This window comes from Saimiri boliviensis, chromosome 1 (assembly GCF_048565385.1).
Source record: "Saimiri boliviensis isolate mSaiBol1 chromosome 1, mSaiBol1.pri, whole genome shotgun sequence".
Classification (NCBI taxonomy): Eukaryota; Metazoa; Chordata; class Mammalia; order Primates; family Cebidae; genus Saimiri; species Saimiri boliviensis.
In genome coordinates, this window is record NC_133449.1 from 212,497,223 (window position 1) to 212,524,022 (window position 26,800).

A 26,800-nucleotide genomic window follows, 5' to 3' on the forward strand; every position below is an offset into this window, starting at 1 on the left:
GTTGAATGAGGGATGCGTATGGGATTTTATAGGGTTAATACATGGCAGGAAAAGCCAGTGAAAAGGAGGTTGAGACTGGTGTCTTTTTCTTGCCCCCTTTCAAAAACAAACAAAATAAAGCAATCAATCAAACAAAAACTCTCTATTATAATAACAGTAGAATATAGAAGGGATGGTTTAGGAAGAAAATGTCTATCTTTAGAGAAGCTTTAAATATTTCAATGGAACAATTTAATATCAATAGAGGTATAGTGAATGGAGACCAAAACCTCTAGCTGCTGTGCTTCTAGTGTGGGTTTCTGATCACTGGATGATGCTGAATCTTCCTTTAGAAATCACTATGTAGGGGATTAACATGACTCTTTTTTTAAATAAAAAGTTTTTCATTTTTCCCTTGTGATGACTTTTTTCCCCCTCTTTCCTGGAGTGATTCTATAACTTCCCAGAGGCAAGGAAAAAGAAAACTACATACTGTATTTCCAAACCTAACAGCATATTTATTTTGGGATCTTTCAGAGCTTAAGAGATGCCAGTGCAGTAGTAACCACTCAAAAACATGTTGAGCTATTTGTAGCTAGCAGTGGGGTTGTGGGAAAGCTGAATTATAACAACAAAAAATATAGCAGCAACAGCATCATCCCCCTAAATACCCCAAGCATTCTCCCTTCAGTTTTGTTTTACAGAAAATCGTGGGGTCTATCTTTCTCTCCAGCTTTTAAAAGCTTCCATTCTAGCTTTTAAGAAGTACAGGCTGTAGGGTAGTGGTGCAGTCTTGGCTCACTGCAACCTCCACCTCCCAGGCTCAAGTGATTCTCCTACCTCAGCCTCCCAAGTAGCTTGGATTACAAGGAGGCACCACCATGTCTAGCTAATGTTGGTATTTTTAGTATATTTATTATTTCATTATGCATGCCATGTTGGCCAGGCTGGTCTTGAACTCCTGACCTGAAGTGATCCACCTCCTTTGGCGTCCCAAAGTGTTGGGATTACAGGTGTGAGCCACTGTGCCCAGCCATGAAAGTGCTTTTTAAACTGTAAACTGCTACCTAAATATTGAGCAGTATTATTACTGTCCCTGGGACACAAGTGCTTATAAAAAAGAAAGGATCTCTCCTGTCTACAATGACTTTGGGTTCTTCTACCTGTAGGTATGAGTTCTCCGGGTCTAATGATTCTATTAAAAAATTTTTTCTTTGGGCTACTCTATATATCATACTCACTCTGGGTCAGGCTATTCCACAGATCTCTTCTACTCTGTGACTCTCTTTATCCTTACCATGTTACTTGTCATCTTGGAATTGGAATGACAAACTCCACCAGATGTAAAATCACTTTCTAAACAACTCTAAAAAACAAGAACAAAAGAATATTGCCATGTATGCACCATTAGTTGGCTAAATGTGCATGTTAGCCATGGTTGTGGGCATTTATTAAAATAGCTATATGAAGTAATTCATCCAGACACAATAATGAACGTGAAAATGAAAAAAAAAAAGAGGCATCTTTGCGGTGACCTGGGATAGAAGTACATAAAAGTGATTTCTTTGTTTATATATAAGCATATGTAAAGTTTCCTTAAAAAGTTCAATAAAGTCAATAACTGTTCTAAGGAAGAGTCAATTTTTTGAATTTTCCATCCAATTCTTCTCTTTCCCTTAAGAAAGGTCCTATTTTATTATTTCATTATGCGTGTTACTCATGCCCCTATTTAGCACATAGGCAACCCTGTCTAGTACTATTAACTCTTCCCTGTCATATTGCAAGTTACTTGAAGTAGGGGAAACTCCTTTGTTTACTTGGGTGCTCCTACAGTGCCTATCACAACAGTATGTGATGAGTGTACAATATTTCAAACTAACTGGGAATAAAATGAGACTTAAGAAAACTACCAACTTGGCAATTGACCCTTGAATAACCGGTAGTTAATGCTCTATGGGCAACTGCAAATGAAAAAAAAATGAAATATGTGCTAAGGTTCTCAAATGCCTTTAAATGATCTTATGAAAAATAACAGCAAAGAATTCTTCTCATTCTCAAGTTGCTATTGACATGTATTGGAATTGACTTTGTGTGACACAATGGTGGGCAAGATATTTTCAGGTAATTTATTATTTTAATACCTACAGGGCCCTTTGGTGTCAGAAGGGAGTTGGTTAAAATCTAGGACCTTTAGTGGAAGATTGATGGGGGACTTTTCTTAATAACAAGGAAGTAGCTGTTAAGTAATTGAAAGAATAACTAAGTACTGACTTTGTCACTGAGTTGGTGACTGGGCAAATCTCTCTCTTAGTATCAGTTTTCTCACCTATAAATTTGGGGTAATGTTGATTACTTTATCTTTTGAGATGATGGTAAGCATCATGTGACGAAAAAAACCCCACAGGAATCTACGCTGCTGGCCTAAAATCATCTGGTAATTGCTGGTCAAATTTTCTATAAGCATTTTTATAACTAAGAACTATGTATTTCAATAGTCTCAGGATTTTCAAGAAATGCAAGTAAAAAACTGGAGCTGTAAAATGATTTTTGATTGTTGGATTTTGTTTCTTTAACTACAAAATCACATATCAATTGGACAATAAGGGCGCTTTGTAAGGGCACAAAAATACCAAATGAGATAATGCACATGAAAGTGCTTTTTGTTATTTAACTTTGATTCTTATTTATTATTATTATTATTGTTGAGACAGAGTCTCACTCTGTCACCCAGGTTGTAGGGTAGTGGTGCGATCTTGGTTCACTGCAATCTCTGCCTCCCAGGCTCAAGTGATTCTCCTACCCTAGTCTCCCAAGTAGCTTGGATTACAAGCAGACACCACCATGCCTAACTAATGTTTATATTTTTGGTAGTGACAGGGTTCTGCCATGTTGGCCAGGCTGGTCTTGAGCTCCTTACCTGAAGTGATCCACCTCCTTTGGCGTCCCAAAGTGTTGGATTACAGGTGTGAGCCACTGTGCCCAACCATGAAAGTGCTTTTTAAACTGTAAACTGCTACATAAATATTGAGCAGTATTATTACTGTCCCTGGGACACAAATGCTTATAAAAAAGAAAGGATCTCTCCTGTCTACAATGACTTTGGGTTCTTCTACCTGCAGGTATGAGTTCTCCGGGTCTAATGATTCTATAAAAAATTATTTTCTTTGCAGTTGGAAAATTTTAAATATTTTAATAATTATTAGAATCATCTGAATTAACTGAATTTTTCTGCTTTGTGTTTCCTATTATCTACATGAATCCCAAAGACAAAGAGACCATGAGTTATTTAATCGATCATTAACTACTTATTAATCATTATTATAGGATCAACATATGCTAGGTGCTATTGTATTGAAAAAAAAGACACAATTTTTGTTCTTAAGCACATTATTATTATTGAACTGATAAAAACAATAAAAGAGGGTGCTATTATGTGGAACAGATTATGAGTGCACTTCTAAAAATTTAGGAGACAGGCAAATGAATGAGGGCTGAACAGTCTGTAAGGAGGAGGTGAAATCTCAGCTGGATCATGAAAGATAGTGTTTGAATTGTTGGAAAGAAGAAAGGGCATTTCAGTTAGTAAAGGCACTAGAAATAAAGGCAAAATGATACAGGGACTGAGCAAGATTTCTTCTTATGAGGGAGAGGATTAGTTTTGCTCGACAAATAATACATATTGGGGAACGAGGTTGACAACCTTAAAATTTGCCAGAGACGATTAGGTGTTATATGGTAGGAAATTGCAACGTTATTAAAGATTTTGGATCAACGGAAGATGAAAGTATAAGATTAGCCATAGAAGAGACACCAAAGAAAGTCAGGTCAAATAGTGAGTCCCTGGGGCCAGCCCAGCATGACATCCTAGTGCGGCATCAGAGGAAAAAGGGAAGTGCTTCTTCTGCAGACCATGACCACCTAGCAAGTGGAATAAATATGGTTGACTGACAATACATGACTATTTATAGACATTCACAATTACTCTGTTACTTTCTAGATTAAATAACAGTCTGCTGTTACCCAACATATGACTTACATTGGACAGACTGCTCCACAAATCATCATTCTTAGCATTTCTATAGCTGAACTTCTTTAAGTAGTGAATTATTCCTTTCTGGAATTTTTCCTCAGTCAGAAAATCCTTGAGCATATTCAAAATACAAGCTCCCTTTAAAAAAAAAAAGAGAGAAGTGTTAAAAAAGAGATAAAGAAAAGGGTAGTATGATATGTTTTTAAAGGAAGCTTAAATTTTATGGAACATGTGTGATGTCTGAAAAATGCACAAATAAAAAGTGAAATAAATAGCAGGAACTGGCACCGACGACTTAAACTGCTGATTTTATAGTCATTACTATATTTCTTCTAAAGGCAGAGCTGGCACCTGCATGTGATATTTACTACCTTGTTATAGGAAACTTCATCAAACATTTCCTGTATTTGAGTCGGGGTTTCTGCTGGTTTGGAGACAGGGCGGGATGAATTCAATGAATCTCTTGTAATTACTTCAAAACACACATTTGAAAAGTAGTCATCCTAAACGGAGAAAAATATTCAGTTTTAGTTTCTATTGGACACTGTAAAAACAATAGAAAACATAGTAGGCTTAGTAAGATATTCTTAAAGGTAAGAATTCAATCGATATTTCTTGCAAGATGTTTCTTTTTGTTTATGTATTCCCCTTTCACCGTTTCTCTACTTTAAAACGATACGAATCCAATATTCCTTCAGATATTGCCTGAATGTTTACTATGTACCAGCCCTTGAATACAGGAATAAAATAACGGTTTCCATTTAGTGAATACTTGTTATGTGCCTAGACCTGTCACCTGCAACCCTGTCAACACCTCTGCGAGGAAGATGCAGTATATGCATTTTACAAATGAGAATATATAAAGCTTTGGCATTAAGCCACAAATTCAGAATATATACAGTAACAAGAAGAGCCTAACTTTGAATCCCTGTCTGTCTATAGTGTACTGGACTAAATATACACCCCAAAGACCTAATTAACCATTACTAACCACCTTGATATTCAAATTTATATGGTGTTCAGACCACTATATGCATTTTTAAAAAGACGTACTTGAATAAATCCCTTCACACAATTTGGGGAAGCCAGCAGACCCTTTGGAAATTCTAGAAAAGTACACCCCCAGTGATGCTGATTTCAGGTTACATGCCAAGAACTCTGTATACTACCTAGTAGCCATGGGCATTCCTGTGTGGATGTATACAAACAGTGATGTTCTTCCCTGTCACCTCACATACACAGCTCTACATTTCGGTTAGTTTTGCCTTCTCTGTTCACAAACTTTGGGGTGACAGATTTATATTAATCATTTTCTAAAACCTTCAGTGTTTCATCCAGTTCTGTGATCTGTTTTGCATATCAAACAAAATGCCATATATTCAAAAGCTACATTATGTAGTTTTTCTCTTTAACCTTCCCTTGAAATTTTAATAGTGAATTGATGATTCTTTATGATATATGGTGTGACACACAGAATTGTAAACTTACAAATTGCAGCTCTGGATATGTAGCATTAACAGCGATAAGTTCCATGTATTTTGCAAAACCCTCATTAAGCCAAATATCATTCCACCATTCCATTGTGACCAGGTTGCCAAACCACTGGGAGGTAAAAACTCAATGTTATTAGAAGTTAAACAAATAAAAATGGTTACAAATATAATGGTTACTAACTTTTAAAAAAATTAGTTAGGGTCTCTTTTCCCCCTTTGCTACCCTTATCTCTTTGTACAATATTCTCCTGATTTCCTTGCCTTCTTATTCCCACCACATTTTTTCTTGATTTTCTTTTTTCCTTTTTTGCATGTTCTCAATGCCCTTAATTCTTCAACTTTCATTCTATCTGCCCAACATTTCCTAGCTATTAGATTTAATATGAAGAAATAAAATGGAACATTCTATGAAGGTAGTTTTTCTTTTCCACAGAGTAAGAACAATCTCACCTTGTCCTTGATATGTGATGATGTTCTAGGGAGAAATATAAACCCAAGTGCCCTGGGTGAAGTCATCTTTTTACATTAAGTAGCAGGTACTTAGGAGAATCATAAGAATTCATTTAGGGCTCTCAGATTGTTATATAATATTACTGATGATGAAATTCAGTTGTTAACCTCTGCCCCTGACTTACTTCCAGTGGGCCACTAGAAACAATAAAGGTCTAAGATTTAAAATATGTGTAAATAAAATAAAAAGGATGCATAAAGATAATTGACGTATTTACCCTTTACCTATATTTGATCTGTATTATACATTTCAAATATTACTATTCTTTCATGGACTTTTATATTTTATTTATTTAGCCTATATGCCTAATACTGTGTATCTAGTGTATGTCTTTAAGATTGCAATCTCTAGAAGGACCAGAGTTTCAACAATAAGATTTTAAGATTCAGAAGAGCCTGGTCATAGTTACAGAAGAGAAAATTATAGATCTGTAGCTCTAGAAACAGTTTAAGCACTATTTCTTTTCTGACAGCCCTCAGATTACTTTCAAGTGGCACCAATCTTCTGAAGTACATTCACGGAAAGAGAGAGGGGTACTTCCTCAATTTGAGAACTGGCAACTGTAAGAAGTACAGGATAAACTGATTCTGGTCACTTCACCAGTTAGTAAAACTAGTTCATTCATTCATTCAATAAATATCTATGGAGAGCCTACTGCATTCCTGGCACCACGCCATATGTTAGAAATACAAAGATGTGTCTAATATAAACACTGCCTCAACACAAATAATGGCGGTCAACCAGTAGACAAATAAATACAGTAAAGCAGGTGCTAAGATCAATGTCTTCGCCAGGGACAGAGGGGATTCTAGGAGGAAATAATCAGTTTTGGCAGGATGGTGTATAGAACAGTTAGGAAATGTTCATTACCTGAGCTTTGTAAATAGTCCTCAGGTATGCTGAATATCAGGTAGCGGGAGCAAAGGCATAGTGATACAACCTGGCATGTTCAGAAAGTGGCAGGTAATCTTGGATGGCTAAAGCTTGGGCATAGGCAAGAGATGAGTCTGGAGAGGTAAAAAGGAGCTGGGTCATGGGAACCTTGTATGCCACACTCAGACAGTTGGCACTGGGGAGTCCTTGCCAGGGCTATGCACAGAATGACATGCTAATATGGTCATCAATGGGAAGACAAAAAACTGAGATCAAAAATTCCAGTGCTGTTTGCTGCTTCAGCACTTGCCTGCATCTCCGTGGAAGAGAAGCTATTAAAGGGAGGGCCAGAGGGAGCATGGAGCCTCAGACGGAGAGCTCACAGAGCACTTCCCTACAAACATTGGGCAGAAAGATTAGAAATCCCCAGACTCAGTTAAGTGCTTTAGAGCTCCTGGTGACTCCTGATCAAAATACCTAAAATGGGCCAGTGGGGAGACTCTGAACCAGAGGAAGCAGCCCATGTGTTCTCGAAGCACAGTGCTGAGCATGGCTCTCTGTGTAACAGAGTATTTAGTTCACTGCTTTAAAGAACACCACCACATTATTGTGGTGATGATAAAGGATAAAGTTAAAATGCTTTAAATAAGAGATTTTACCAGATTCTACACTGGAATGATATTCACCCACTTGGTGAAAGACAATTTTGGTGCCTTTAATAATTTACTGCATTACTGAGAGTTTTTCAGAAATGACATAGAGGGAATAGTCTCTGATATCTATAGACCTAGTTTTACAGTTCCACATTTGTATGTAATACAGAGTTGATAGATGGCCCTTAGATACCTTATGCTACAAGAAATAGTAGTATTTCTTGTCTACAGCATACTGTACTAAATATACATCCCAAAGACCTAATTAGCCATTACTAACCACCTAGATATGCAAATTTGTATAGTGTTCAGATCACTATATCCGTTTTTAAAAAGACATACAAGAAATAGTAGTATTTCTTGTAGAAGTAGTGGCCATTGTCATCATCATTAATAACTAACACTTATTGAGTGCTTACTATGTGACCTGCACACTTTCCTTATCTATAATTCTCACAACAGCTTTATGAAACAGACTATTATCAACTTCATTTTATAGATAGGGACACTGGATTTCAGAGAGTTAGGTAATGTGCCCAGCATCATCAGCCCATCAAGTTTCACTTCAAGTATTTCTTTATGGCCATATACACACAGGTTCCAACTGAAGGAAGATTGATTTTGCCCTAGATTAGAATGCCAGAGTACCAGGGGATATAAGGAGAAATATTTTTAGCAGAAATCTTTATGTGCAAGGTTTCCAATTCTGTGCTTCATGTGTCTGCATAGTCACTTCCCTTCTTTTCCCAAAGGACATTTGAAGGCTTTGCTTTGAAAGGTTTTAGACGATAAATGTAATGGCTACTTCTGGTGATAAAATTCCAGTATGCATATCATAGTTCAGAGACTGAGTGCCCTGCTACTTGACATATTGTGGTAGGTTTAATACTCTCTCAGTTCCCCTCTAGAGGTAAATGATATGATTTATTTTGTCTCAGGAAGATTGGTGGTGTTCTATATAATGTCCTTTTGAACTAATATGGAGATAATGTCATGAGTGCCAAGTACCTGGTGCGCCAATTCATGGGCTATGACTCTGGTGACCCACAGCTTATCAGAAGCAGAAGAGGCCTTGGGATCAAAAAGCAGTGATGTCTCCTTATATGTAATGAGGCCCCAGTTTTCCATGGCTCCAGATCCAAAGTCAGGAATAGCAATTAAATCTAAGAAATAAGAACAACCATACTTAATTCTTATGGCTCCCACACCAGAAATAGAATTTGCTCCCTGCTCAAATACATGATGATCCTTTAAGTATATGTAAGCAGACTTTCTGAAAACATCGAGAACACCTTAACATTTATAGGCTGTCTTATAGTTGCACTGAAAATAATCAGTGCCCATTATCAAGTGGAATAAATTGTACAAAGAGTTTTGTAGAGGAAGTAACCTTTTGACATTTAGCCATTTTCTTCCTGAAAGTACTGAACTCTAAAAATATTTTGGGTGCCTTACTGCCAAGAAAATAATTCATTTAAAAACATTCATATTGTATTTTAAACCTTTTTTAAAAAGGTATCAAATAATTTCTAATATGATTGAGATTTATCAAAACATAATGAACTTGTTTCTAGAAAAAAAAAGATATAAGATTTTAATTTCAGGAGAATATCTCTTAGGAGCCATCTCTATAGTCAATATTTCAATAATATTTCTAGCACATATAGCTTTTATTATAAGCAAATGTCCTTCTAAGAGAGTAGAGGAAAAAGCTCTGGGCATTGATTCTTTCCAACTTCAATTTTCTTTTTAACACTGATATTTCCTCTACTTCTTAAGAAAGTATTGTAGGGGGGGACGTGCAACCTAATCATCTTTAAACAACTCAGGTATAATGCATTAATTTGCATTATATGTATGTGTGTGTATATATTACGAATGCAAATTAATACAAACACACACATACAAACATACACACACATACAAACACACACACACATATACAGGTATATGTATACCTACATTGTTTGCTATCCTTTGCTAATGATTTCATGTAGTTTAAAAATTTCTGGCTAATATTTAGCCTTTGAATTTTGCTAGCTAAAAAGTTCTATTTAGCTTTAAAAAAAGATAATTTTTAAAAAGTTCAAAATGAACCAAGTTACTTGGTGTATAATTACATTGTCTGGAGTTAATACTGGTTAATTCTAGTAGATTAAAAACAAGTATACATAACACAATCAAAAACTAAATTAGCAGTAATAAAGATTAGTATTCATTAGCACTTCAAATGTGGGAATGACTTTTCTTCTAAATTGCATGATGATTTTATAGTAGTGGTACTTATATCTCCTCTATTAAGTTGCATGTTTCTTTTCTGTTAGTCATAAAAATATTCCATATGCTCTTTAAGACTGCATTTTTCAAGAAGAACATTAATATTGTTGATGGCTATTATTAATCTTTCTTTGGCTTTTGACCTAGAGGACAGCAATGAATTATGTATAGATGGGATTTAGCGTATCTGTACTAAAGGGTATATAGAACCTGCACAATAATAATAGAGTGAGACTCAGGAACTATTGAAATAAGCCCCTGGAAATAGCATTTAATTTCTTTAAGCCTAGAACTGTATGCCAATTGACAGTCTCTTTTAATTTATGTAAAGAAAATGCATTGGAGTTGGGGGCAAGAGGTGAGAAAGGACATGATAAGAAGTATATTCTAAATCCCAAAGGAAAAAAAAAACTGTTTTGTCACTAGCAGAAACCCCAAGCACTAATCTGTATATGCTATGAAACTTTCATCACAATTTTTATATACTCCACAACAGGGGTTCCCAATCCCGGGCCTCGGACCAGTACTTGTCAATGGCCTGTTAGAAACCCAGCCTCACAGCAGGAGGTGAGTGGTGGGCGACACAGCCTTAATGCCTGAACTCTGCCTCCTGCTAGACCAGTGGCGACATTAGATTCTCACAGGAGCATGAACCCTGTTGAGAACTGCGCATGTGAGGGATCTAGATTGCATGTTCCATAGGAGAACCTAATTGCCGATGCTCTGAGGTGGAACAGTTTCATCCCAAAACCATCATCCCAACATTTGTGGAAAATTTGTCTTCCACAAATCCAGTCCCTAGTGTCAAAAAGGTTGGGGCCTGCTGCTCTATAATATTCTAAAACTAGAATTTAAAAATTTTTTAAGATAGAAAATTAAAAGCAAGATAGACTACGAATATCATCTCAGGTAAAGACCTACTACCACACCCAAATGATCTGTTTCCTACAATTTTTAAAAATCTGTTCCACAGTCTTACCATCCAACCTCAGTGCCCAATATAAGTAACAGATGGAGGCATAGTTTTCAGTTCTCTGTCTACATAAACCTTTGAACAGGAGAGAAACTCCATTTCAAATAAATAAATAAAAAGTGTAAAAAGTGAAACTAAAATAAAAGATTGTTGACCTTGTACAAATAAATAGGACATAGCGATTGCTCCAGAAATTCCTCTAATTGTAATATGCAATGTGTGTGCATGTGTGTGTGTATTTTTTAATGGAAAATGCATTCTCTAATCAGCGCTGCTGGGGCATAGAAGAACAGCATGATGGGAGGTGTGTTTCCCTCCCACAGAAGAGGAACATAATGGGTAAGAGCCATGATGTCTGCCACAGGGAGCCACAGCATCACTGCGGTGGACAAATATTCAATGAGCATTCCTGTGATGAGCCCTTGGACACATGGACTCCTATTTGGAAGAAAGCAGTCACTGTTTTCCTTCCCTCTTTCTCCCCATCTCTTTCCAGGGCCCTTTACCTGGCTTCTGTCGAAGCCTCCAGTATGTGCCTTTTCTGATCAGCCTGGGAGAGTGCAATGCAGATATATTAACGTTAAATGGGATAAAAGAATAGAGAAATGATCCACACTATCGGGGCATCTCATAAATATTTTCTGCACTTAGGGACCATCTCTGAGGAACAAATGATTTTTTCTTGAGCTAACTGAATTCCTTAGTGCTCATTTAAATCACATAGAAAGAGATAGAAGGAGGGAAGAACTCAAAGTAAGTTCTATGAGCAAAAATGAAGAAAATGACAATAATGTGGAATTTGAACATACCCAGTTTGGGGAGTGGATAGTTGATATCAAAGTACTTTTCATAAAAATCAAGTAGCTTCAGTGATGCCTGCAAAGCATAATGTGTTTGATTCCATTTGTCTGGGGACGCGTAGATGGACACCTGGGAAATGTGGATCAGAAGAGGTTTTTGAATGACAGCTCCCTGGCATAATTCCGTTCCTGACAACCCTCTCACACAGAAAGGCAGACTCTATCTTTTCAAGAAAGTATTAAGATGCCATTAAGCATGTTATCAATAAGGATAAGAGGTTCTGTGAAGTATGAAAGCAAAAGTCGGTCTTGAAAATTACAAACACCCTGCAGCATCTGTTACAATCCATTTCCTCAGTGTTCGTCTGTAACTTTCAAACCATATTGGCCCATCGTATCATAACCCAAGTACTTGACAACTAGCTTTCTGAAATGATGACCACAAACACAATCCAAATAAAACATAGGTTTCTAGACCCGTGTGGGGAAACCCTGAAGAACTTATTGGATCCAGCCTCTCAAGTTTGCTTTAAACCAAGAAATGCTCAAATACGTTCCTAGGCTTCCCCAAGGAAACTAGCTATTAAGTAGAAAAAACAGAATTAGATTCCAATTTTCTTGGCTTCCAAGTATAGGGCTACTTTTATTTCATGACACACTTTTATGCTCTGAATTAAGTGAAGTCCTTCAGAACTTTTATATGGAAAATATGTAAATGGCCATCATTTTTTGACAGTTTACCAGGCACTATGCCGAATGCTTACATGTAAAACCTAATTTAATATTTGCACACACTCTATGAAGCAGGTGCCATTTTATAGATGAAGCAACGAAAACACATGAAGATTTAGTAACTTGCTCCAGATCACCCAGGCTGAAAGTTGAAGACCTGGGATGTGCATCCAAGGAGGCTGATGGGAACCTGTCTTCTAAAGTGCCAGTCACCTCCTGCCCATGCATGTCTATGTACATATGTATCTATGTGCAGAGGTGCCACGATGTGTATGTAGCTACACAACTCACATATCTACATATTCATAAGCATTATATGTATGTAAATTGTAATAGACATTTTATACCGATTTTTCTTTTATTTATTTATTTATTTTTGAGACAATGTCTTACTCTTGTTGCCCAGGCTGAAGTATCTGGTGTAATCTTGGCTCACTGCCACCTTCGCCTCCTGGGTTCAAGTGATTCTCCTGCTTCAGCCTTTTGAGTAGCTGGGATTACAGGTGCTTGCCACCATGGCTGGCTAATTTTTGTATTTTTAGTAGAGAGGGAGTTTCATCTTGTTAGCCAGGCTGGTCTCAAACTCCTGACCTCAGGCGATCTGCCCACCTCGGCTACCCAAAGTGTTGGGATTACAGGTGTGAGCCACTGTGCCTGGCCTATCTCCTTCTTTCAAAAACATTCTTTTATAAACTTTAAAGATGTTTTTATATCTATAATTTGGTCCCTTGGGATAAGAAGTTCTTTTTTTATTTATTTAATGTGTCCACTGATGTTTGGGAATATTTAACTACAAAGATAATCATTAGGTATTGTTGTAAGTTTTTACAAACAATGAAGACTCTAAAAATTATAAAGACCTTTGGTTGAGGAAAAAAGTTATTAAAAAACAGTGGGAAACGGTCAGGCAAGGTGATTCATGCCTGTAAACCTAGCATTTTGAGAGGCCGAGGCAGGTGGATCACGTGAGGTCAGGAGTTCAAGACCAGCCTGGTCAACATGGTGAAACCCCATCTCTACAAAAATACAAAAATTAGCTGGGCATAATGGTGGGTGCCTGTAATCCCAGCTACTCAGGAGGCTGAGGTGGGAGAATTGCTTGAACCTGGGAGGTGAAGACTGCAGTGAGCTGAGATCATGTCGTTGTACTCCAGCCTGGGCAGCAGAACAAGACATTATCACACACACAAAAAAAGAGTGGGAGAAAACATACATGTTCAAAAATAAGATGCTGATTTAAAAATCCTTATTAGACTTCGATGCAATTATTAATATAATATTTATAATTTTTCATGACATTCAACTTTTATGGCATATATTGATAAAAATGGGTTAAAAACCATCAATATATTATTTTGCAAAGGGTATATGTATGTACGTGTGTGTGTTTGTGTGTATATATACTTTGAAAAATACCTTTACATATATAGTCAGTAAATTCAGTTACTATGTACATACCTATATGCTGACATACATATGGAAAATATTTGGAAGGCTAAACTATTATCAGTAGTTGTATCTTGGTGACAGGACTATGAATAATTTTTAGTTTAGTTTTTTATCTATCTCTTTTTGTAATACGAGCATAATGCTTTAATAATAAGGAAAAACATGAGAAAATAAAAGCTCATTGCTCTCAGGACAATATTCTGCCATGCATAGAAAATAGAACTCAGTCTCACCTTGACTCCTGATGAGGTAGTGCCACTTACAGAGTGGAAATCACAAACAATGTAGGCTACAAGGTACGTACTCATTTTTACAGTCGTTTCAAAGTGATCTTCCAAAAGGCCTCCTTCAAGCTCAATTGTCTTAACCTACAGAAAGGAAAAGGAATAATCCATACTTGAAAACTGAAGTATTTCATAGCCATGCCTATGACTTATGGCTCTAACTCAAAAGGCAAGCCAGATACTCTGAAGGACAATCGATGACCTTGTAGGAGGGCAATGGCCACTCATAGCATTCTGTGGCCTCTCTTACCTCTATTGCTTTTATCCCAGCACTATGTTGAAGGCACAAAGCCCCACTTTTGATATCCCCAAAGCACAAAAATACCAAATCTCATTTTGTTGATTGAAACCACAAAAATATTAGGTGTTTATATTTTCTTAAAATGCAGTAATCTCCAACACTGGCATCAATTCAACTTCTGGGCTTTTAAGTAAAATACCAGATAATGCCCCTTTTCCCTTTGTTGTACAAAAAATATACCTCTGCAGAAAAAGGAAACAGGAAGTGAAACTGAACTAGAGCTTCACATTATCTTTTAATCTTATGGAGTGTGAGGTTGGTGTTATTTCTCAGGTGAGGAAACAGAGGCTCAGAATTGTTAACTGAATTGGTGGAGATCACATGGCTAGTTCCATGGTGGGACCAAGATGTGAATGTGACCGTGTGACTCCAGAGATGATGCTCATCCTCTCATTTGCTGCGTGACAGCTTGAGTCATGGTCTTATTTTATCTTTGCTTCATTGATTCAGCAATGAAAGCAGTCAGGCCAAGGAGGTCATTAGTAATTTAAGCTTCTGCCCATCGCCTGAGGAAGCAGAAACTTTTCAGCCTACAGTCTTGTCAGCTGCATCCATCAAGATCACTGGGTAATGACTGAATTCTATCTTCATTTGGTCTGGGCTGCTTGTCTCAGAGATGGTCTTCGCCGTGGTACAATGCCCCCAAACACTGAATGGATACACATCCAATAATCTGAAAACATTTTCTTCAAGCTAGTCACAACTCTTAGACTGGCTCTCCCACATCTCTATCCTCAAGCCCGTTCTGGGAGTCAGGCTTGTGACAAAGCTGACTGCAACTTATTAAGCATGTTTGATGTGCTGGATAAGATTACGGTGTGCTTTGGTGAGAGAAAATAGCTTGAAGCATTACCACAAATTATCCAGTCTACTTTGACGGCAAATGTTTTTGCTATTAAATTTTACGGAATTTAATTTTACTGAATTCTATTTGAAATCTATTTCTAAGTTCCAATTAAGAAGAAGATACTGACCAAATACTCTAAGAAATGTGGAAGTAGATACAGGGCTGAATTTTTTAAAAAAACTCTATCCAGCAAATTAATTTCACTCAACAACAGTCTCCTTTTTTAGGAATCTGATTCAACCAACATTCTCTGGATATCCACTCCCAGCAGAAGAGATGCTGTTTTATGGTAGGGGCTAGGAGACAGGGTATTATTGTGGTCTTCTGGCCAAACTCAGCAGCAAAACCATCTAGTCAAGTGTGTGGAAGGGTGACTGGTGGAGGAATAGTCTATGAGGCTATGGGGAAGTGAGTCTGGGCTACTAGAAAGCTCGTGGCAGGAATGGTAGGAGGCAGACAAGTGTTTGCTATGATTTCTACCCCCAGAGGAAGACGATGTAGTCCATGGAGGCTGAGTTTTGTTCAGAAACCTAGAGTGACCCATGCAGATTAACATTGCCTTAAATGGACGTGTATGAGGTACTAGTGTAAGTTCTTCCAGGATGGTGATGTAAGCTCCACCTACAAAACACTGGTTGCTAGACAAGCATTAACTGTTTTCTCAATACCAGCAGAACTTGACTTGCATAGACATTGTCATCAGTGGGTTTGTGTTCCCTTAAAGGATGAAAGAGACAAATCAGTGTCCAAAAGATATGCCTCCCCTACTAGCACTCGGGTGGCTCCTCACTTCTCTTAGATTCTGCATTAACTGAGGAAATTGAGAACTGAGTGCATATTGTTTCTTCCCACCAGTCCATAGCCCAGCTTAGGTGCAGCAACTGTTATCTAGAGAGTATGATTGTGACATTAATTCAGTTCTCCTTTTTTGGCTAACCATGAGAGCCTGGGTTGGTCAATGTCTATTACAAGCAGAATGTTAAATCAGTATTTGCTGAAAAGGGCATGATCCAGTGAGCTGCTGCAGTCAACTGGGCAAAGTAGACATCCAAGGACCTTAAATAATATTTTCAAAGGCTGGGTGCAGTGGCTTATGCCTGTAATCCCAGCACTTTGGGAGGCTGAGGCAGGAGGATCACGAGGTCAGGAGTTTGATACCAGCCTGAACAATATGGTGAAACCCCATCTCTACTAAAAATACAAAAATTAGCCAGGCGTGGTGGCACATCCCTGTAATCCCAGCTACTCAGGAGGCTGAGGCAGGAGAATCACTTGAACCTAGGAGGCAGAAGTTGCAGTAAGCAGAGATCGTGCCACTGCATTCCAGCCTAGGAGACAGAGCAAGAGTCCATCTCAAACAAACAAAAAAAAAAAAAAAAAAAGAAAGAGGAAAAAAAAGAAAACATTTTCAAAGCGTTTGCTTCTCTTCCTTAAACATGATAAGTTACTGGAGATTTCTAAGATATAAATTTTAAATTTTAATATAATAATGATAATGGCAATTTATGTTTGTATTTTATTTGATGAAAAGGGCCGTTTTTACTTTACCCACCGTGATTATTCAGATAAAAAAAATCACATTAATAAAAATTTCCAGGAAAGCTATTACAATGATACACTGTCCTGAAACGAACATGCTGTTAGAAAGAAGACTTGGTGTCAAAGTAGCAAATTGTTGCTACCTGAAAATGAAGGGCTAATTAAACTGCTCACTGTCAGCAATCATGGAAAAACTGAGCTATGGGGTCCGACTGAGGTTTGCGTCTTTTGCCTTTGGTCTACTCTGCCAGTATTTCAGAGCAAACGTCTTTTCCAGCATTAAGTAGAAATCTGGGGAGATGCAGCGTCTAGATTATGGGCTCATTTCTCTCCTGCATCTGTAGAGGCAGAGAGGAAAACGGGCATGCGGCCACTTGCTGGCTGTGGATGACCTGCCGCCTCCTGTGCGCTGCCTTTCTGAGGCACCGTCAGGAGAGCCTCTATTTTTGTCCTACTTTCCAAGCAGCGTTACAGAAATATTTTACATTTTGTTCAGCAGCACAAATGGCAAGCACATCATTAATGAGGAAGTATCAAACAAGGAAAAGGGTCTCCTGTGCCTTCCAGAGTCTCTGCATTTTGAGTACCATTATCGGTCAAATAAGAGTCCCAATGTTTTTTTTTTTTCTTCAATTAAAAAAGTTGTATAACCACAATTAACAATTTTCATAAATTTAAGAATTACTTGTGAAACTTATAAAGGGGGATTTCTAAGTTCCATCACAGGCTACTAGATCAGAATTTCCTGGGCTGGGACCCTGTAAAGTCCCTGAGATCCTTGTCACTGCAAAAGGGGTCTCCGGACTGTCAGCAGTAACATCACCTGGGGGCTTGTTAGAAAGGTAGAACTTCAAGCTTCAACCCAAGACCTCTTGAGTCAGAATCTGAATTTTGACAAGATCCTCAGACCAGTCATTTGATACCATTCATTTAACCTAAAGTCTGAGAAGTGCTGCTCTAGGTGATTCTCAATTTCATCCCTGGCCAAGTGACACTGATTTAAGATATTTCTCCATATAAACACAAAGTATAAATCACTTTGCTTGAAAAAAAAAAAAAGTTTTTTGTGTAACAATGCCCCAAAGAGAATGATGTTAAAGTCTAGAAGGATTGAGATGATGATGGTGATAGATAGATAAAAAACAAATTAATGACTGAAATCCTAAAGCAATTAAACAAACAAACAAAACAACAACAACAACAAACAACAAAGACCAAGTCTCAATTTGAGAACAATTTCTCAACGTTTCTGGAAGTAGAAATACCTTTGGCATGTTGGATAGCGCGATGTGCCTGCTCTCTCTTCGGATCTTGATGGAAAAGTTGGCTTTGAACAATGGTTCATCAAAGCAAGGGAAAGCCATGCGTGCCTGGGTTGGCTCAAAATCTGTTACCGCAAGTATTCTGTGAAAAGACTCACCCCCAGCCAAAATGCACAAGTGAAACCAAGAAGAGAAATGAATCTGTACATGTAACAAACAGCTTGACAAACCTTGGGGTAAAAGACTTTATTTCTCAACCTACAGTCTTCGTGAATCTCAAAAACTGTCTTTTTTAGGAAAATGAAGGTAAAATCTTATTTAGCAGCTACCAATCATGAGCAATGCCCTGTTCTGGGAACCCTAATTACATTACTTCATTCATACTCTGGTTAAACAAGGCTATTGAGGCTCAGAGAACTTGAATGACCTTAGCAGGATCCCTAGCCAGTAAATAGTTGAGATAGTACACATGTTTTCTACATGACTTCAAAATTCACTAGGAAATTAATCGTCAGTATTGTCTTTAAACCTGAAAGGGCCTCATGCAGATATTTGAGTAATTGCGTACATGAGGGATGTCTTAAGTTGTGTTTCCAGGAACCAGACCCTGACTTACTGAGAACATGCTGCCAGGAGAAACAGGTCTTTACCTGCAGGACAGGGAAAAAGGAGAAGCCAGGCAAGCGTGCAGGACAGGCAAAGTCCCTGCATCAGCCTGATTCCCAGGGAGCTCTGGGATGCAAACTACACCTTCATGTGCCCCCCACTGGAGGCAAGGAGCTGAGCTTTCATATTCTTGTATCATTATTCACTAACGGTCTCCCTGTGGTACCGGTGCCCCCAGGTACTTCCAGTTATCTCTGCTTGCCACTTTTCAGACAATGACAGGTATAATAAACATATACCCTGACAAATTTATCTACCCCAACACCTGGATATGCCTGAAACTGTACAGTTGCAGATTTACTGTTTGGACTTTAAGCTTCAATTAAGAAGTGAATCTGAGGAGCAGGTTTTGACTGGAAAAGAGGGGAGAATAGAATAGCTCAAATGAGAAGTAGAGAGGTCAGGAGGGAAGAAAGAAAGGCCGTTAGGATATTTTCCTTCAGCTTACTTTATTTCTTTGAAACAGGCTGGGAAACTAAGGCTAAGGATGTAAATGATTCACTTATGGCCTCAAGGTTTTATCTGTACTTGGTAGCAGGTTCTGCAAATGTAAAGGAATTCTAAGTGGCTGGAATGATTTTCACCCATGTGAAATTTTGGTTGTAATAAGTCTCCATTGAAAAAAAAAAAAACAAAGGCACTGAACCTTCGCTGCTTACACGATTAATCTGAACTCTGCATGTAAAGTGTGACTTTCTGCATCTCAAAAGAACTACCATCAACTGAATTATTTGGGTATTCTAAATGAAGAAGTGAGGAAGAAAGAGAGAGAAAGAGAGATTCATCAGATTCAATTGACATCGTGCAGCACATTATCCTACATGTCAGACCTACTAGGTGACTGAGTATGAAGGGAACTAATGAACCATAAGAAGAGTCAGGAATAGCCTGCAGTTAATCATGGGAGGCATGCTGGCTTTCCTCCAGATATCTCCCCCTCTACTCTCCCACAGCTCCCAGAATAGTATTCCTAAGATGTATGTCCTTTGGATGGGGCCTTTGGCATTTGAAAAAAAAGAAAAAAGCCATCATTGTTTACATGGTGCCTTAGTGAGAAGTAGTTGATACTTTTTCTATCCATACAGTGCTGAGCCTGAGAACAAGCCCCTGAAAATTGTGGCTGCAATGAAGAGAGGTGTCACCAAGGGGAAGTGGAAGGAGATGAGCGTGGGGAAGAGCTTACCTCCCAGATGGATCCTGGCCCTGGAAAACCAAACCATCCACTCCATGAAGCATCCTTGATTCTTCTCTTTCCCTCACCTCACATGACCAATGTCAGCAATCTCTGTTGTTTTGCCCTCCAAAATAACTGCCAAGTTCAGTTGCTTCACTCCATAAGCACTGCCACTAGCCTTTCCCAAATTACCATCACTTTTTTTTTTTTTTTTGAGACAGAGTCTTACTCTGTCATCAGGCTAGAGTACAGTGGTGATCTTGGTTCACTGCAACCTCTGCCTCCTGGGTTCAAGCAATTCTCTTGCCTCAGCCTCCCCAGTAGCTGGGACTATAGGTATGCACCACCACACCCAGCTAATTTTTGTATTTTTAGTAAAGACGAAGTTTCACCATGTTGGCCAGGATGGTCTCAATCTCTTGACCTCATGAGCCACCTGCCTTGGCCTCCCAAAGTGCTGGGATTACAGGCGTGAGCCACCACACCTGGCCTTACCATCACTTACCTGAATTACTGCAATGACCTCCCAAATGATTACTCTGCTTCTCTGTACCCTCAACATAGACTTGATCTTTACAAAGCATAAATCAGAGTAGAATCTTCCAATGACTTCCCATCTCATCTAAGTAAAAGTCAAAACTCCTTATAAGACACTCCAAGGCTCCACATGATCTGATCCCTTTCTCCCTCTTGCTCACCGTCTTCAGCTCACACTGGCCTGCTTCTCTCAGTCCCACCTTACAGCCTTTGCACTTGCCCTGAGATGTTCTCATAACTGTTTCTTTAAAAAAATTCAGCTCTCAATTTAAATGCACTTCCTCAACAAAGACTTCCCTGCCCAGTCATCTGAATTAGTCTCACTCCCCAGCCACACTTTCTACTTTTTTTGTACCTTTTTTTATTTCATTCATAGCTCTGTCCACTTACCTTCACAATTTTTTTTTATTTTTTTGTCCTGGTTGTCTCTTCCATCAGATCCCACTATTATACATTCAGTGCCTAGTGCAGTGCCTGGCACATAGTATGTGCTCAATGAATGTGACTTGATCAAATAGACCATATTTCTCAAATTTTCAAACAAACTTATTCCTTGTTTCTGCCTATTGGCTATGAGTCATGCTGTTACCTGGGCAATGTATACTCTGTCACTTCCTCTCTCCCAACCCCAATCTCACTTACACTTCCTTCTGGTCCCAGACGAAGATGCACTTCCTTTGAGAAGCATTCCCTATTTCAGCCCTCTCTGCATCTACCATCACTTTCCTTAGCACATAAGCATATCCATCTTATCACAGTCATATACTGGCCTCTCTTTCTAGTTATCACCCTCCAGCTGTTTATGCTTCTGTAACCTGTCTTTTCATCTCTACTGTGGTTTCCTTAAGGAATAGTAGAGCTTTTCCTTTTTCTGGGTTCCCCACAGTTTACAGGATTTCTCATAAATGGCTGCTGAAGTCTGCTCCTGCCAAAGAGAGGTAACTCGTAAGGAAATTATCACAAGAGAATGTAAATTACCTGAGCAAGTTCTTACCTTGTTTCACCACCAATAGTTCTGTATGTGCTTTTATAAAACCCTTCAAAGCCATCAGCTAACTTGGCTTGGAAGTCAATAGCCACATAGTATTTCAGGTGAGGTGTAAGTTTCTCTGGAACCAGCAGTGCAATTTGTTGATGAGGAGGATAACTCAAAACTTTCAGCTCTCTTCCTGGTTTCATGTATCTTGAATCTTCCTCTGACTGAAGGGTGGCATACGTGATTTCAAGATCTTTGCTGTGCAAGATGATAAACTGGGTAGCATTGCTGACCAAGACCTCAATCTTCTCAGATGCAACAAAGTCCAGAGAGGTGAGATTGGGATGGACAAAGAGGTCATAATGGAGGGGAATGACCACGTTGGGGAGCCTTAGCTCCTGCCAAGGAAATGGTTCCCCATTGGCAGCCACTGGGAAAGCCCCAGGGTCCTCAGTGAAGTGATAACTCATAGAACAAATGGATATTTGGGGCAAGATGGCTACTAAGCAGTAAAATCCTGTGTGAATATTAAACCTTGGTGTTTTGCGTGAAATAACCATTGCAGAATAACGGAACTTGAAATCTATTCTCTATATGACAAGTTAATATCCAGGCTAATCTCCTAGTTCTTCATAGCACTGCACTGGCTCCAGTTATGTCCCATGGGATCTGAATAATATTTTCAATACATGAATTTAATCTAGAAGAAAAAAACCCACTTATAGCATAAAGAAAAAAAATTCAATTTACAAATAAAATCTTAAACATTTAAAAGTATTTGTGTGAGTAAGAGAAAATCTTCTCTCTGTCAGAATTAGGCCAAGTATCTACAAAATACAGCAGAAATTAAGCTGCCATCTGGTTATTACAAATAAAAACCCTTTAGAACTGCCCCAAAACCCTTACCTTAAAATAGAATGTAATGGATTTCTTCTGAATTCTTGTGCAATGAGCAGAAGGTAGGTGTGTAAATTCATTGCATGTTGAATGTTTTTAACATTTAGTTATATTTTAAATTTTTGTTTATTTATTTATGTTTTAGACAGGGTCTTGCTCTGTTGCCCAGGTTGGAGTGGAGTGTGCAGCCATGATCACAGCTTACTGTAGCCTCAACTTCCTGGGCTCAAGTGATCCTCCCACCTCAGCCTCCAGAGTAGCTGGGACTACAGACATACATTGCCACACCCAGCTACTTTTTTTGTAGAGATGGGGGTCTCCCTATGCTACCCAGGCTGGTCTAAAACTCCTGAATTCAAGCAATCCTCCCTACTTAGCCTTCCCTAGAGTGTTAGGATTGCAGGCATGAGCCACTGTAACCAGCCTATTTTATTTTATTTTTTAAAGGCAATTTCTCACTATGTTGCCCAGGCTGGCCTCAAATTCCTAGGGTGAAGCAATCCTGATGCCTCAGCTTCCCATGTGGCTGGAACCACAGGCACACGTGTACTTTTAAGAGTATGCCTGAAAGTAAACTGTGCAAGATGTCTCTATTTTGTCTTCGTAAGTCACAAAGAATTGTCTATATATATTCTACATTCTTTGGATACCAGATATTATTATTACTACTACTAATAGCACTGAACTTCACCTCTTTCAATAACATTATCTGAATGGCCTCATTTTACGGCTACTGGTGTAAGGTTGCTGATCAAGGTAGGTGTTTATACTCAGCTTATTTTCAATATGTCAAAAGTCATGGAAATAAATTTTGAGTTTATAATATTTTCACAGAATTTTAAAAAAAGATTTGGGTCTTTTCCCGTTATACTACTTTTGAAAGCACAATTGGCTGGGCATGGTGGCTCACACATGTTATCCCAGCACATTGGGAGGTCGAGGTGGGCAGATCACCTGAGGTCGGGAGTTTGAAACCGGCCTGACCAACATGGAGAAACCCCATCTCTACCAAAAATACAAAATTAGCCGGCTGGGCGCGGTGGCTCAAGCCTGTAATCCCAGCAGTTTGGGAGGCCGAGGCAGGTGGATCACGAGGTCAAGAGATCGAGACCATCCTGGTCAACATGGTGAAACCCCGTCTTTACTAAAAATACAAAAAAAAAAAAAAAAAAATTAGCTGGGCGTGGTGGTGCGTGCCTGTAATCCCAGCTACTCAGGAGGCTGAGGCAGGAGAATTGCCTGAACCCAGGAGGTAGAGGTTGCGCTGAGCCAAGATTGCGCCATTGCACTCCAGCCTGGGTAACGAGAATGAAACTCCGTCTCAAAAAAAACAAAAAAACAAAAAAAAAAAACAAAATTAACCAGGCATGGTGGTGCATGCCTGTAATCCCAGCTACTCGGGAGGCTGAGGCAGGAGAATTGCTTTAACCCAGGAGGTGGAGGTTGCGGTGAGCTGAGAGTGTGCCATTGCACTCCAGCTTGGGCAACAAGAGCAAAACTTCGTCTCAAAAAAAAAAAAAAAAAAAAAAAAAAGAAAGAAAGAAAGCACAATTAAATCAAACTGAATTTACTACCTTTGCAAATAGAACTAAGTTTCTTTCTGGTCAAAGGGTAAATCTACAACACGTATGAAATTAGAAGAAACAGCTGGTTAATTTAGGGAATCAGTTTTTACTCCCATCCTGCCAGCTGCCTCTACTAAATTCCTTACTGCTTCAACTCAAACCAGGAAGGTTTTTTCTGCTTCTTTTTTAATCCTTAACAAGTTCAGCAAAATTAATTATCCAAACAATTACTTCAATTTTTTAATTTGCGATAGTAATGCAGATAACAGATATGGTTAAAGGAACAAAAAATAAAATAAAATCATATTAAATAAAGACACTTCTCCTTCCTTTTAAAAACAAGCATTAAATCACTGCTACCAAATCTCAATGTTCCAAGAACCTCTGAGAAGTACAATCATGATTCGCCTATTAGCTTGAATTTTGGAGGGATTAAAAAAAATGGAGTGGCTAATTACTTAGGTCTGGCTCTTTGGAATCAGAGTGCCTGCATTCCAACACTAATTCCACCAACCTCACCTGTGTGATCATGGGCAAAGTTTCTGACTTTCTGAGCTTCATTTCTCTCACCCATAAAACAGTGTAATAAGTATACCTTCCTAATGCTGGGATGATGAAAGGAAATAATTCATGTGAAGAAGTTGGGATGGCGTAGCATGGGGCATATAGGAAGCAAGTAATGAATGCTGGATGTTAAATTATTATTGGAGTTATAACTTGCATTCCACGGCCAAAATGAAGGAGTAGGTCTGCCCCGACTTGCAGCAGACACTCCCAGAGATGTACTTGATTGATAAGAGTAGAGAGAAAAGCTTTGATATTTAATCACACAGTCTTTAACTTTAGAGCTAGAAATGGTTTTAAGGGCAGATAGTACAACTTCTTAATGTTCAGGTAAAGAAACAGGACTGGGCTCAGTGACTCAGGCCTGTAATCCCAGCACTTTGGGAGGCCAAGGTGGGCAGATCACCTGAGGTCAGGAATTTGAGATCAGCCTGGCCAACATGGCGAAACCCTGTCTCTACTAAAAATACAAAAATTCGCCAGGCATGGTGGCACATGCCTGTAGTCCCAGCTACTTGGGAGGCTGAGGCATGAGAATCACTTGAACTCGGGAGGTGGAGGGTGCAGTGAGCTGAGATCGTGCCGCTGCACTCCAGCCTGGGCGACAAAGTGAGGCTCTGTCTTAAATAAATTAAATAAAATAAACAGATAAAGAAACAGGATGGTGACTTCTCAAAATCCACACAGGAAGTTTGAGGCAGAATCAGGACTAAAACAGCCCTTTGACCTTCAGTCTGGTGGGCTTTCTATTATACTGCGCTGTACATTAACTAGCAATGCAGTGAACAAAACATCCTGGGACTGAAGAGGCCTGAATTGTCACAAACGTTTAGAAAAGACAAAAGGTATCTGAGAGAGAGTAAATGCAGCAGAGTCTTAGATCAAGTCCCATTCTCAACTGCACGCATTCTCTAGTTCAGCTGTGCCCCAGTCACCCCGATTTCCCAGAACCCTGCCTTAGATTACAAAACCTTCTCAACACAGCAGTTCTGTACCTTCAGTTCACTATCCTCACTGAAAAATTCTAATTTTAAGACAAACCCAAGAGAAATGTCGATATGTTACCTTAAATCATGCTGCCGCAGATTTGACTGAAGGGGAATTTATGTTTGCTTTCACTTTCTGTTCTAAGCTTCAGAACTTTGCATGCTTCCTGATTACAGTGCTAGCTGGTTCATTATCACGCTGGTGTGAATGGAGCTTAGGATAAGAGCTTTATTCCAAAAAGGACAAGAAACTTTATGTAGAATGCACAAAGAAGTGGCTTCGGAGTAGAAGCCAAACCATGGAAAGGAAGGATCCCCAGAGGCTGCCACTTCTGCTGTGTTATCTGCTCTGTTCCCTTATCCCCAGTGTAAAACCTTTGGGACATAGTTCATGTTTTTTAGTGCCAAGTTGTCTTAAAACTTGATCTTGAACTTTTCCTTGTGCTGCATCCACAGTGCTATGAAATCTGACTCCTGCCCATCCACCCTAGGAACGTAACTCCAAGCTTACCCAACAGCTCCCAGTCAGCTTCTGTGGTCTTTATCAGAGGTGATTATTCTCAGCTTTTCCATGTCTGTAACCTCCCGGTCTCCTTGGTCTCCTTGGGCTCGAGGGGACTGTATCTCACCCTAATCTCTTTGCTCTCTCTTTATTTGCCTGGTTGAGTGAGCCTTCTGCTTCCTCTTTGTTCTGAATGTAAGTTTTACACAAAGTTGAAACCTCTGCCCTTTGCTCTGCCCTCTCTTTACCCTTTCCAGTACCCAGATTTGGCATTTATTCTCATTCATTCCACATTGCTCCCATTCTGATGCCTCCTTCGGTGGTTCTGCCGCTGTAATTCCAACAGCCTGATGGACTGGCATTGCAGGGATGTCTAACCCTAACCTGAACCAGAACCCTAACAACTCAAACACCGTTTTCCTTCCCCAGATTAGCGCCCTCTGCTTTAAATTCGTCTGCTTCCAGCCTTCTTCCATTATCTAGGATTTAACTATATAGTTAGTTATTTTCGATTCTATCCCTCTCCAATTTGTTACCGAAGCCTGATGATTTTTCAGTTTTGATCTCTTTCTTTTCCTTTTTCCTTTTTTTGTTTTTCTTTTTTGAGATAGGGTCTCACTCTGTCACCCAGGCTGGAGTGCTGTGGTGCCATCCCAGTTCACTGCAGCCTCAACTTCCTGAGCTCAAGTGATCTTCCCGCCTCAGCTTCCTGAGTAGGTGGGGCTACAGGAATGCACCACAACACCCAGCTAATTTATTATTATTATTATTATTATTATATTATAGATGAGGTCTATGTTGCTAAGGTTGGTCTCAAACTCCTAAGTTCAAGTGATCCTTCTGCCTCAGCCTCCCAAAATGTTGGGATTACAGGCGGGAGTCACTGCAATCAGCCCTTTTTAATCATTTTCAGTCTCTTTCTATCCAATT

The 26,800-nt window shown here is 39.0% G+C and overlaps 1 protein-coding gene across 3 annotated transcripts in view; it reads right to left on the reverse strand.

Annotated features, from left to right (window-relative positions):
• Window positions 1–26,212, reverse strand: part of ERAP2 (endoplasmic reticulum aminopeptidase 2) — a 44,935-nt gene extending 18,723 nt beyond the window's left edge. For 2 of the 3 annotated variants that reach the window (XM_003920731.4, XM_074383190.1), the window contains exons 1-10: window positions 25,448–26,212; window positions 21,375–22,056; window positions 18,007–18,145; window positions 14,004–14,138; window positions 11,599–11,719; window positions 8,548–8,702; window positions 5,498–5,611; window positions 4,381–4,512; window positions 4,016–4,147; window positions 1,277–1,345 (exon numbers count right to left, since the gene is read on the reverse strand). In XM_003920731.4, the coding sequence (XP_003920780.1) occupies window positions 1,277–1,345; window positions 4,016–4,147; window positions 4,381–4,512; window positions 5,498–5,611; window positions 8,548–8,702; window positions 11,599–11,719; window positions 14,004–14,138; window positions 18,007–18,145; window positions 21,375–21,916 (1,539 nt within the window). In that variant the 5' untranslated portion in view covers window positions 21,917–22,056; window positions 25,448–26,212. The remainder of the gene's footprint in view (window positions 1–1,276; window positions 1,346–4,015; window positions 4,148–4,380; window positions 4,513–5,497; window positions 5,612–8,547; window positions 8,703–11,598; window positions 11,720–14,003; window positions 14,139–18,006; window positions 18,146–21,374; window positions 22,057–25,447) is intronic. The other variant, XM_074383189.1, reaches the window with a different exon arrangement.
• Window positions 26,213–26,800: the final 588 nt, after the last annotated feature.